The sequence below is a fragment of the Narcine bancroftii genome, chromosome 2, assembly GCF_036971445.1.
Source record: "Narcine bancroftii isolate sNarBan1 chromosome 2, sNarBan1.hap1, whole genome shotgun sequence".
In the NCBI taxonomy this organism is placed as follows: Eukaryota; Metazoa; Chordata; class Chondrichthyes; order Torpediniformes; family Narcinidae; genus Narcine; species Narcine bancroftii.
This window is the reverse complement of record NC_091470.1, coordinates 302241550-302255708: the sequence shown is the minus strand read 5'-3', so window position 1 is coordinate 302255708 and position 14159 is coordinate 302241550. Positions and strand designations below refer to the sequence as shown.

The following is a 14159-nucleotide window of genomic DNA, read 5'->3' as shown; positions in this document are numbered from 1 at the left end:
TAGATTCACCTCCAGTGCTCCTGCAGCCTCTGCAGCTGCATAGACACCAGTTCAATCCATAGTCAAACCAGGCTTAAGGTCCTCTTCATCATTTCTTTCCATGGTGGAGCTCAGCATGGAGAGTGCTACAGGAGTCTGCACAGTGGCAGACTTCTTTGCTGTATTTCTCTTGGAGTTGTGCATTGAAAGTCCTGTTAATCTGCAATGGATGGAATGCAAACTGCCAAGGCACTGTTCATCCACTGGGAGGAGTCCATTGGAAGAGGGCCTAGCAATAACTACCATTGTGGTAGACCAAACATTTTCTTCTTTTGTGAAAATGGTATGGTTCCAAGGGATTTACATTCTCCTGGCTTGTTCACCCTGTTCCCTGATCTAAATTTGTGTCTGAAATTCTTCTCTGCCAAGTTTTCAGTTTCTCTTTTCCAACATTGTCCAGTTGAGTCAGACTGGCTTTAGTTGATTCTGTTCCTGCATGATGAGGTTCCTGGATGCTCTCAAATCTTTTGAAAGTTGTTAAGAGTTTCATTCATCCAAATGCATCTTATCAATGATGGAAAGGTTTTACAATGTCATATGCTAGTTTTGGGGTGCAGCTTTTCAGTACTACAGTGGGAATATCATTTTCAAATGATCTACCTGTTATCACGGTATTTATATTTCTGGCCAAGTTGAATTTCATTTTTTTTTTGGTTTATCTTTTTTTTGTTTATTTGTTTAATATTTTACTGTGAACTATTAAAATAATAATATATACATTCAACATTAAAATATACACAGTGACTTTTTTCCTTTTTTTTCTACTACCCTCCCCACCCCTATAATATAAAGAAAAAGTAAAAGAAAATAAGAAAAATAAATAAACAGTAAAAGAATACATAAGAAAAAGAGGTTGTGTCATCTTAAATGTTATAGTTAGGTATTTTTATATTTGTCGTTTATTATTTTAAGAGGTGGAGGTTTGAAATTGGTGGTTTCTAGTATACTCTATGTATAGTTTTCAAATTTGCTTAAATAAAGCACATTTGTCCCTTAGATTGTAGGTAATCTTTTCTAATGGAAAATAGTTGAGTTTATGAGCCAATTTCAGTTATAGTGAATGCTAAGGGTAGTAATCATAATACTTTTGAAAGTTAAGATTAGATAGTTATACTCACTTACTGAAATGGTTAGCACTTGGCATCTACAATATATTGTACAAATATTACTTAATATTTATAAGCCCATGCTTGAAATGTACTTTGGTATTGATTCGGAAAAGAAACACAAAAGCTGCAATCATTAGAATCTTGAGTGAACAAATGGAGGCTGGAGACACTTGGGGTCAGGAGATGCAAGTGGGTCAGGACTGATCCTTTTGCTAAGAAATTGAAAATATAATTGAATATTGTGCAGTCTACAGAGAATAAACCACCTCTGACTCTCCATTGAAGGTAGGTATTTGATGAAGCATCTGAAGATAGTTGAGCCCAGAAGGGCTCTGAGGAGTTCCTACAGTGATGCTCGGTTGATGGACTTTCAACAAATACATTTCTTTCTCCATGTTATATAGTCAGGATAACGTGAACTATTTTGAAACCACATAAGATTACGCACTTTTCACTGTATTTACTGTAGTGCATCACTGCGGGGCATATGTATATCTGAGTGTGTGAACAGTTTCCTGAGATGGTGGAAGGCATCAGTAAGTAATGTCTCTTTTATTATTTAAATCTTGCATCTCTAAGTTATTTAAGAAGTCTCCCAAGTAACACAGAGACATAACAGTGCAAGTTATTACTCTAATCTTCGGGGTGATTTCCTTTTATGGCTTATTAACTCAATTTAACCAGAGCTCCTTGCACACACATTCAAACAAAAGCTTCTTTTTAATGTTAAGGGCCGTCATTCTCATCTGAGTTCTACAAGTTAGCTCTTTATGTCCATGTTTGATGCGAGGTTGCAATGAGGTCTGGAGATAAGTGATCCTGACAAGATTCATCATACCAGTGAAAAGTCCCACTTGAAAGAACTGTCAAATAACAGATTCCCTCTCTAAGCTGATTAATAAAATTACATGATAATTATTGGAAATGGGATTATCTTTTATTTGGAAAAAGGAACGCTTGAGAAATGCTCCACGAGAAGCTAATGTAACTACAGTGGAACATCTTGGCAAAAAATATAGCTAGTTCTGGAATGCAGCGCTTTGGTACCAGAGTTGGGTCATTTCTTAGCCCTACAGTCCTTAGAACTTCTAGTTTCAGTCTGATCTGTTGAGAAAGTGCTCAGCTTTCTCCTTTGTATTTTGCTTCTGTTGTTTAGTCATCTGTACTGCACTGCACCTTTAATAGTTTTTTTTTGTTGCAGATATCCACATTTTTTTCAAAGTTACTCCTCATTGAACAGGTATTTAATTCTTGGTTTGACAGCAATGACAGAAAGAAGGAAACACCAGACCATGAGATAATGGTAACATACGCTTCTAGTGATGGTGCACAACAACTCACGAATGCTTGGTTTTGAGCTGCCAGCTCCATTCTGAATCTATTCCATTTACCATCAATGAACAATTTTAGTGCCTCACAACACAAGGAGTAGGTGTTGCCGATGTGAGAACAGAAGTTTGTCCACAAGGTCTATACTGTGACCATTCCTACCAGATGTATCAATATATAGTGCATCTGGAATTTTGGTCTGTGAGGATATCCAAATTCACTCCCCAGTTTGACAGAAAATTTATTCTTCCTCTGTTGGAACAAAGAGTGCATTAGGTATCTAAGAGCCACTCAACAATTATCTTGGAGTACTGCACTGAGAACTTTGAATGATAAACAGAGAAGTACCAAATGAAAAGTTGGAGAAACTGGTGAACTCCTCCTGAATAAATGGGGATGAGTTGAGCACTCTACATTGGAAATTACATGAGCATGAATTTCATTCAACCAAATATTAGGAAGCCTAAAGACATTTTCTAGCATCCTTGTCACAAACTTAATTCACTTGTCCTTGATTCCATCCCTCTTCCTGGCAATAGACTAGTCTGATCAGCTTATTTGCAGCCATTGCTTAAATCAGAGCCAGAGATGAGCTTTCAGCCTAAGTCAACAATATCTGACCTCAAACTAACTTATCTGATCTCCTATTGAAATTTCTTCTGTGCTTTCTTTTGATCTTCAGGAATGATTGCACAAATATTCATTTTTTTCTGAGCTCCTCCACCACAATATTATTGAGCCTGATCTACATCACCCCATTACCCCTCTGCTTGCAGATGTATATTGGATCCTTTGTCATAATCTCTCTTTAAATTGTTTGGGATTAATGACAGAGGTGCACCAAAGAAGAGGTACAAGGACTGCCTAAAGAAAGCTCGGTGCCTGCCCCGTTGACCACCGCCAGTGGGCTGATCTCGCCTCCAACCGTGCATCTTGGCGCCTCACAGTTCGGCGGGCAGCAACCTCCTTCGAAGAAGACCGCAGAGCCCACCTCACTGACGAAAGACAAAGGAGGAAAAACCCAACACCCAACCCCAACCCACCAATTTTCCCCTGCAACCACTGCAACCATGCCTGCCTGTCCCGCATCGGACTTGTCAGCCACCAACGAGCCTGCAGCTGACGTGGACATTACCCCTCCATAAATCTTCGTCCGCGAAGCCAAGCCAAAGAAGAATACTCCATAATGTTTTTTGTGAAGAGCCCAGGATATTATTCTTTAAATTGAATGTTCTGCATCGTTGTAAGTTGTCATTGCAGTCTACAGCACATATACAAGCCCCTAAACCTATTACATTTATACAAGGGCTGAATATTTATCATATATATCAATGAAGACTCAAAGACATAGGAAACAAAATGCCGTGCTCATATCAATGGGCATTTAAAAGCAGCTGGAAGCAGTGTTATAAAAAAATATAACTAAATCAAAAGGTTCTGTTGTGATTAGAGTTGTATCATTAGAATGTAAGGACTGCATTTTGTCTCATAGAAAAAACTTTGTTAATTTATCTTTTATACAAGGTAAACTACTCTTATTACACTCATTTCTTCCACATACATTATTTTTTGCAAACCTTACACTAGTGGTTCTCAGCCTTTTTCTTTCCACTCACATGCCACTTTAAGTATTCCCTGTGCCTTAGGTTCTTTGTGATTAGTAAGGGATTGCTTAAAGTAAGTGGGTGGAAAGAAAAAAAGTTTGGAAGCCACTATTTTAATTGTCCTTAATTGACTCATTATGTGCACGGTTTCATAACTCCAAAGGAAATGGGCCAATTACATTTTTTCTCAAGCAAAGAATTTCAGTAACAATTGGGTCTAGAGCAGTGGTTCTCAAATTTCCATTCCCACTCACATACCACCATAATCAATTCCTTACTAATCACAGAACAAGTGGTATGTGAGTAGAAAGAAAAATGTTGAGAACCACTTACATCTTACATCTTAGAATGCAATGGATTTTTTTTTGTCTGATCAGCAATTCCCTTCTTCCACATTTGCTCTCATGGTTTTGATTTTTTTAAATTTTCTCTGTTGTTCACTCACAACAATACTCAATGTGCAATCCTGTGAGATATTCATTTTACACATGCTTGGGCTCACTGTACCATGATATATTTCTTTTGCATCATTCTTTCCCTGACCTGAAAATTCTGGGATTGTTTAACCCTTAAATCATTCCACGCTCCAACAATTTCAGATTTTCAAATCCTTTGTTTATATTGCCCTTTCATTGCTGTTTCTTTGATGTTGCCTTTTATTTTATAAAGTTCAAACATGGGGAAAAGTTGCCCTTGACCTTTCATTTTGTCTCCTTGATTAAATAGAAAATGTCAGTGGTTTATTATCAATGCCAGCCAGCACCACTATGGGAAGTGAACCATATTGTCTGCCTTTACACCATGTGACAGAAAAAAAAATATTGAATTCAGATGTAGAATTTTTTTTTTATGGGCAGCTGATGTGCTTTTTAATATTTCTCCTGCACCAGGTTCCATTTTGAGCAATGAAATTGATTCTTCATAAATGATTAACTTGGCTAAAGTTTAAAAGTCACCATAAAACAAAATTATTAATTAATATAATAATCTAGCAAGCCTGTGAACAGAAAAAATACTGTAATCAGAATTCATAATTTCATAAAAAACCATTAAATCTGCAATAAACATGACATTTGAAAATTTTAGACATGATCACATTCAAGGAATTTCATCCATTTTGAAACTGATAATCGTAATATTCAGCCCTTAATAAGCATGAACATAAACACAGATGAAACAACAGTTAATTCATATATACACTGGTACACAGGATTTAATTCCCTCAATACAATCGAAATCTGAGCTTCTTCAAATTGCTCTTCTGAAAATCTGATCAAAATAATTAAACTCAAAACATTGAGGTGCAAAATAATGAAAAATAATGCAAGTAAATTGATAATTATTTTATCAACTTTTCTGCAGCTATAATCTTGGCACATTGTAGCTTCCAAAATGAAATATCTATTGTATTTCACTTTTTATCAATTGATAGCAATATCCTGATGATAAATTTTGTACCAGAACATACTTGCATATTTAGTTACATGAGCTACATGTGAGGCCACGCTAAAAATGAAATAATATCGTTCCACATCAGTCTAATGGCAGAAGTCTAATGAAGATGCAGATGAGGGGAAGGAGCTGGCACGAGTGCAGGAAACAACTCAACCTTTCAATTAAAAGTTGGAGCTGAATTTGACCCACTGACAGGATTCCACTGATAAGCAACAGCGGTGTGTGAATGTTACACCTGCTATGGAACAGCGTGTCCAAGAATTTTTTAATGGCCTTTATTTAATCCCTTTCCACATGGGCAGTGGTGGATTATTGTACAAACATCCTGGGCTTTAGCTGATGAAATATTCCATAATGCACCACAGTCAAGTACTGTTGGGGTTACAGCTGGGAAATCCAAACTTGCTAACTGTGGTTCAAAAATCACTTGCTCCTCCAGCTCACACAGAAAAAAGAAAAAAAAGTATTTAAACATTCTTTGGTTTTAAATGACCCCCATCCTATTTGTTGTCAGGTTGAGCTGGTTGATGTGAAAACCATTGCTAGAATAACAAAAATATTTGAAGAGCTTGTCCTGAGTACACGCCACCTGATTTTAACTAAATACTCAAAATATTTCATGGCTTAGATCATCATCCTCGTGCAGAAAAGGAGTGTTATTGACCGGAGAAACCTTGTGGTGCATGCATATAGTTCCCTGTAGGTGGCAACACAGGGTGGTATAGAAGGCATATGGCACATTTGCTTTAATCTGCATTTGCCCTGAATATTCTACAGTTGAACAAAGCGTTCATTCGATTTGGCTCGGAGTATTGCGTGCAGTTTTGGTCACTATATTATAGAAAGGATGTGATTAAGCCAAGGTTTAGAAAAGATTCCTGGGTAAAACGATATTTTCAGGATGCGTTATAAAGGGAGATCAGGTAGACAAGGTCCATTCTCCCTGGAGTGAAGGAGACTGAGAGGTATATAAAATTATAAGATATATCTTAGAGAGATTTATAAAATTATGAGTAGCCGAGATAGGGAAGGTAGTCCCAAGGTCGAGGAATCTAAACTAAAGGGGATATGCTTAATGTGAGAGGCATGTATTTCCGCACAGAGATGGTGGTTAAATGGAACAATCAGAGGGTAGAAGCAGGTACAATTATAAGAAATTTTTTAAAAATTGAACAGCTGTATGGATAGGAACATTTTAGAGGGATATGGGCCAAATCCAGGCAAATTAATTTAGATTGGCATCTTGGTTGGCGTGGATGAGTTGACCCAAAGGGCCTCTCTTCATGCTTTGTGTATATATATCTATAATGGGCTTACTCTTTTGGAAGAATGAACTATAAGGGTCACACCATTTTCTTGATCCAAACATTTTTGTGGAATACTAGATAAAGTTTTCTTGAGAAGAGACTCAGAAATATATTTATTCAGATTTATTTTTCAGATGTGGACATGATGTTGGTAGTTTTTTTTGCATTTGACTTGGCAGTGTTCCACAATTAAACCTATTTGCCTTGAAATGGGTAATTTATTAGAACAAATAACTAGAGTAAGATTCCCACAGGATCCAATGCTATTTTTACTGGGAGATATTAAAGGTATTAAACCTAAATTAAAACAGAATATGTATCAAGTAAAATTTGCTTAAATTGCCTTGGCAATATTGTTACAACTTGGAAGTCAAATATTTATTTGGGAATGGATAGATGGCATGCCAAAGTTTGGAGTTGTATTTCACTTGAAAAAATTACTTATAATTTAAGAGATAAATATCATACATTTTGTGAAATATGGAGACCATATTTATAAACTGTTAGTATTAAAATTAAATGAATCTCAAACATAGCCTTTCTCTTACAGGTCTCTATAAATATTTATATGTTTAAAAGTATCAGAAAGTGAAGTACTCCTGATGTGGTTCTCTTGTCCCTCTTTTTTCTTTTTCTTTTCTTTTGTTTTTAGTTTGTAGGGAGTTGGGGGGGGATTTATAGGAGGGGTTTCTTTCTTTTATATTTCATTACTTTCTTTTTTATAAAATACCACATGTTTTTGGATTAAGTTTGAAATTGTGTTATGTTTGCTAAGTGTTTTTATATTAAATAAAGTATATAAAAAAAGAGAAGAGACTCAGAATGTCATCCATAAATTATCCACACATTTCTGGTAAGGAGAAAAAAAAACAGTTGAAGACAACCATGGCCGATTGTTTATTCATGTTGTCTATCAACATACCCTCTTTTTAAAGTGAATCATTATCCTCAAAGTAGAAGCTGATGGAACGATTAAAAAAATAACTATCATCAAGGAGGAAGTTGAAAGCAACTTGGATTTTCTTGGTCAGAAATATGTCCTTGATTAGATTTTTAAAAGTTCCTTTAAATGCTCCATTTCCAACAGGTGATGTTACATTTGGAATTAAACACAAGCAGCTTAGCTGGTTTTGCCTCAACGTTAATGAAATAGCTTAAATTGTGGACTGAAATCTAAGATGCCATATGGCAGAAACATACTTAACAATTATAGATGTCAGTGAAGTATTGGAAGGACGTGTTATCAGACAGAACCACTGCTGGCTTTCATTCATTGGCAATAAGGAAATCATCAGTGAAGCAGGTGTTTGGCTCATCTTTATTACCTAGATTAGAAAGGGATGTGTTCATCTTATTATAATCATAGTCAGTGCTGAAATTGACCAGAAGTGTTTTTCTTATTGTAAATCTTTTATTCACAACCATTGGATGTCATTGGTAATTCTGGCATTACTGTCTTCAACTGAACACGTCAAGCCTGAGGCAATTCCTGTTCATATGCATTTGCATCATAAGACAACAAGAAATGGAATAAATGAAGTTTATGTAAATGCTCCTTAGGGTGCACATTTTGCTTTTTTAAAATCTTTTCATATTGTTTGGATCACTCTAGAATTTCAGTTGGGCAGTTCCTGTTTTCAGTCTCCAGTGCACCCTGATATGATGTCCATGTCACCAATCCAGATCATTCCCCTTGCTATGGTCATTTTTGAGTATTGTGGGGAAACTTGCTCTAGGTTGTCCTGGAGGGGTTGGAAACCATGATTGTTGACAACTCTAAACACAAAAATAATCACACAAGCATAGTATTGGAGTAAAATTCAGTAGGATGAGTAAATTACTTACCTTCATCCTTGCCCAACCATCCCCCAAACACCAAGCTGAAATATCCCCACAATCATCCCTGAATCTTCAGCCAATGCACACAATGTCTAACCCTGTAATACCTCTCCCCTCCAACGTGATCCAGATCCACATTGCCTAACCATCTTCACCATCACTCAGTCCTAATATTCCAGTCCTGATCACCTCTCCAATCAGATCACCCCTTCAGGGTCATCGTCCCCTGAAGTATATATAAACAATGAATTAGTGCAGATGGCTTTAGCCCCTAATCTCCAATGGAAGTTTGCCCTTGCAGTTAGAGATTTGGTTTGGAGATTCTTCAGAATTATTGACATCATGAGATACTGAGTGGAATTTGGCGACCCCTCAGAGAGGAGAAGAGGTTGAACTGCAACTCAGCCCCACTCCACCATTAAAACAACTGGATCCTTAATCAATACAAAATATGTACTCAACAAGAAGATAAGAAATTAACAATGGAGTTGCAGCAAAATATATGAATTTCCTAGAGCTCGAGAAAAGAGAAAGTCTGAATTGTCACAGAGGAATCATTTACTTTTCCTGCTAGGTAATCTAATTTGCTGCAGCTCTTTATAGAGATTTGTGGAATCGGAGCACAGATGAATGTGCAAAGTGAAGGTGCTACTGAATCCCAGCTTCTCTTTGCACATTCCATCCAGGACATCACCTAATTTTTGATAATAGTTGTGCCTTGAAAGGTTTACTTTTCCAATAGTAAGTCAATTAGTCTCAGAGCATGATAATTTAACCACCCATCAACATGATCAACTGGGATCGTTGTCTGAAGAGAGTGCACAAGATCTTTGACGGCCCCTTCCATCCCATCCACAGCATTTTTCAGCGACTCCCATCAGAAAGGAGACACAAGAGTGCCAGAGCCAGCACCACCAGGCTAAAGAGCAGCTCATTCGCATGGGTAGTGAGAATGTGGAATGACCAAAGGAACGACTCACACTAACTATTCAAGACTCTCGTATTCATGAAGGAATAGTTATATATATGAATATTTGACCTGCATAGGTGTGGCTTGTCTGTAAGTGTATTATGTCTGGTTGTGTCTCTGCACCGAAGATCAGAAAATGCTGTTTTATTGTGCAATCATATGACAATAAACTAGACTTGATTTGACATGTTCTCTTCATCTATTGCCCTGAAGAAAGACCTGTGCGCATCTCAAGTAGGACAACTGTCAGCAGGTTAGGGTAAACCTTGCTGAAATGTATTATATATGATTATATTTCCCTGGTTATAGCAATAACCTCACCTCCTGAATTTGTGACGGGGTTTCAGGGTTTAGAATGTCAGAAATTCAGTTCCGAAATGCATGCACTAATGGAAAGTACTCTCAAGAAATTTCAATATCAAAGACTTTAAAAAGATACAGAAGTGCATTATTAATATATCAATGATTTTTAAACTATTTTGTTTCATTTAGAAGGTATTAAATATACTTACAACTGCTCCAGGGACACAAGCCCTTTAAAGGCTTGTCTGTCAATTGCACGAATGTTATTCTTATACAGGTAGCTGAAAATAAATTAGAAAGTGAAATTCAAAAATATTGTTCAAAACTGGTAACAGATTTGTGTTGTAGCTATTTGTACTTCAATTTTTATTCTCTATTTTCTTGATTTTTTTTTCACATCTCCATCTAATATTCTGTAATCCCCAGAATCTTCAGTCTATCCCCTCATAAATTCTCTTACGTCTAATTTTCAGCATTCATTCTACATTGCACAGTGAGCCTGGACAAAGCTAGCAAATCATATGTGTAACATGTTCTTTGTTTGATGCAGCAAGAAGCTCCCAGACCAAGAAAATTGTTTTGATTAAAAATGAAATAGGAAATGCTGAAATTAATCAGCCTGTCAGGCAGTACCTGTGGAGAGGAAATGGATGAAATATGTTACTTGAAATATTAATCTTGCTTTTCTCCCTTTACAGATGCCACCTGTCCCTGCTGAAGTTCTTTGATTTACTTTGGATCTGTAGTATTTACTGAAAATTTACTGTTTTCAAAAAAAAATCAACTTTTTAGTTTCTTTGAATCATAGAGCAATATAGCATAGATACAGTCTCTTTGGGCAAACTCATCCACGTAACCAGGTTGTCCATCCAAGCTTATCCGATTTGTTTGCATTTGGCCATATCCCTCCAAGCCTTTCATATGCAAATATATGTCTAAATATCTTTTAAATATAGCTATTTTATCCTTCTCTACAGCTTATTCCATAAACCCACCACACTTTATGTGAAAAAGTTGCCTCTCAGATCTACTTTAAATCCTCTCTCTCGCACTTTAAATCTATTCCTCTGAGTTATGGACTCTCCTATGCTGGAAGAAAAAAAGATTTTGGCCACTCACATTATCTATGACCTTTGTTATCTTATATACCTCTTTAAGGTCACCTCTCAGTCTTTCCTTGTAACTCAAGCCCTCCAATACAGACTATTGAAAATCATTACTGGACTATTTCCAAATTAATAGCACTCTTCTTTTAGTTGGGTGACCAGAACTGCCTACAATACTCTAAATATGGCCTCACTAACATCTTGTACAGCCATAGGGTGACATCCGAATTCCTGTACTCATTGCTCTGACTTTTGAAAGGCTGCATGCCAAACTCCTTCTTTGCCACTCCGTCTACTGAATTCCAGTACTCATTGCCCTGACTTTTGAAGGGCTGCATGCCAAACTCCTTCTTTGCCACTCCATCTACCGAATTCCTGTACTCATTGGCCTGACTTTTGAAGGGCTGAATGCCAAACTCCTTCTTTGCCACTCCATCTATCGAATTCCTGTACTCATTGCCCTGACTTCTGAAGGGTTGCATGCCAAATTCCTTCTTTGCCACTCCATCTATCGAATTCCTGTACTCATTGCCTTGACTTTTGAAGGGCTGCATGCCAAACTCCTTCTTTGCCACTCTGTCTACCGAATTCCTGTACTCATTGCCCTGACTTTTGAAGGGCTGCATACCAAACTCTTTCCTTGCCACTCCGTCTACCAGTGTCACTACTTTCAAGGAAATATATGCCTCCACCCTAATAGTATTCTCCAGTCTCTGTTATTTACTATGGTTGTCCTACCATTTTGACTTACCAAAATTCAACACCTTATGCTTTCCCACGTTAAATTCCACCTGCCATTCCTTGTAGAATTTATCCAATTGATCTTGATTCTGTTGTAATCCTAGATATCCTTCCTCACTGTCCCGTATACCAGCAATTTTGGTGTCATTTGCAAACTTACCAACTGTTTATCCAACTTGTTATTACACATGATAAACAATGGTGGAATCAACAACAATTCCTGGAGCAGGCTTCCAATCTGAACAAGCAACTCTCCACTACCACTCTCTGACTCCTTCCACCAAAATAATTTTGAATTCAATGAGCTAACTCAACTTGCAACCTATGCAATCTAACTTTCTGAGCTAGCCTAGCATGCGGGTCCTTATCAAAGGTCTGCTAAACTCCTTGCAGGCAATGTCCACCACCCTACCCTATTCAGTCCTCTTTGTTGCCTCCAAATGCTGATCAATTCTGTTCTTAGAATCTCCTCCAGTAACTTTCCCACCACTTATGTTAGACTCACTTGCCTGTCATTCCTTGGCTTGATCTTGCACCCTTTATTAAATTAAAAAAGTAACAAGCTTCTGGTATCTCACTTGTGTTTAAAGATAATGAAAATATCTCTGTCAAGGCCCCAGCAACTTTTTTTTCTAGCTTCCTACAATATCTGAGGATTTGATTATAGTTCATCTGATACATGGGTCTTATTACATCAAGTGTGAGTGTTTTAAGCCATGATTTAATGCAGTTATTTTCAAACTGCCCCTCTAAACTCACATTCCACCTTAAGCAATCCCCTACTAATCACAGATCATTTATGGCATAGGGATTGCTTAAGGTGGAATGTGAGTTTAGAGGGGCAGTTTGAAAATAACTGCATTAAATCATGGCTTAAAATACTCACACTTGATGTAATAAATGATCTGTGATTAGTAGGGGATTGCTTAAGGTGGTATGTGAGTGGAAAAGAAAAAAAGTTTGAAAACCACTGTTTTAATCATACCTAATTGACTTGTTATGTGCATGGTTTCATAACTCTAATGGAAATGGGCCAGTGACATTTTTTCTCAAGCAAAATATTTCAGTAACATGGGTCTAGGGCAGTGGTTCTCAACCTTCCCTTCTGTGAGAGATGGGAAAATTGATCTAAAATTATGAACATGGAAGAAACTAAAGTTCATCAGTAAAATGGCTGAAACCAGTTCAAACAGGATAAGTTTGGGGCTTAGGATGCAGGAAAGCAGAGTCAGCACGATTAACATAAGAATCTTCTATCCTTTGTGACAAGACCATAGGACTAAGATAAGGAATGGTAAGGTACAATAGAATGTAGGAAGTTGAGGTAGTCTGGATCAGATAAGGGTCTCCTAGCCCTGGACAGAAGTACCAAGTCATACATTTCTAATTAGCTAACCATACACAGATTTATACATATGAAATTAGCCAACCCTAGATAGAATGAGTCAACTCTGCATATTAAGAGACTGTAGCCCAGAGAATCAGGAAGGTGTGAATAAGGACAATGACATGATGGGGCACCCACAGGATACCCCCTGGTCCTCCAAGTGTACTGAAACTGCACGTAGGCAGGAAGAATTACCTATGCCAAACCCATCCAGGGGGCAGAAGAATGTAAGGGGGAGGGCATTCTGATACTGAAATTGACTGTATAAAAGTTTGGTGAGCCCCAGTATGTGTGTGTATTCCCAGGGTAAGGGGAAGCACCCAACTTTGCATTGTTGTAGTAATAAATGTTCTTTGTTCTCAATTTTTGTCTCGAGCAATTTCTTTAAAGGTACTTTAATTCCTAACAAATGGGGGCTCGTCCGGGATCACACTCCCTCCACTGACAGAGTACCCCGACGACGAGAGTAGGTGCACCCCGGCTGATTCAGCTGGACTCACGGGCGACGGGTGGCTGGTCAGTGGAAGAAGCGAGTGATATCCGAGAAGAGGCATTGAGAACAAACGGCGGAAGGACGCGCGCTAGAGCAGTACTGCCAGAACTCGGTAAGAGTATTTTACTTGTTCCTAAGTATGGGAATAGCGGGCAGTAGAGATGAGAGTCCTGACACAGGACGTGACCACCAGATAGCTACGTACAGCCCGCTTGGGATGATGTTATCTGAGTGGGGCACAGGAAAGACCCGCGGTAAAGACAAACTGACGACGGTCAGGTATTGTTGTAATGAATGGGTGGGATACCCGGTTAAAGGGAGCTCCGTGTACTGGCCAAAATTCGGATCCGAGGATGAATGGATGTGTGAAGCTTTGAACTTATGGCTCTATCAAAACCAGCCAGACAATGTTGAGAGCAGGGAATATGCAGCCTGCTGGCTCAAGGGATCCATTGAACAGCTGGTTTTGAATGAGAA

At 37.9% G+C, this 14159-nt stretch overlaps 1 protein-coding gene across 1 annotated transcript in view; it reads right to left on the bottom strand.

The window, feature by feature from the left end:
- Window positions 1-14159, bottom strand: part of LOC138755486 (peroxidasin homolog) — a 545492-nt gene that overhangs the window by 245576 nt on the left and 285757 nt on the right. Inside the window, exon 4 of the mRNA XM_069921525.1 lies at window positions 10165-10236. Coding sequence (XP_069777626.1) covers window positions 10165-10236 — 72 coding nt within the window. The remainder of the gene's footprint in view (window positions 1-10164; window positions 10237-14159) is intronic.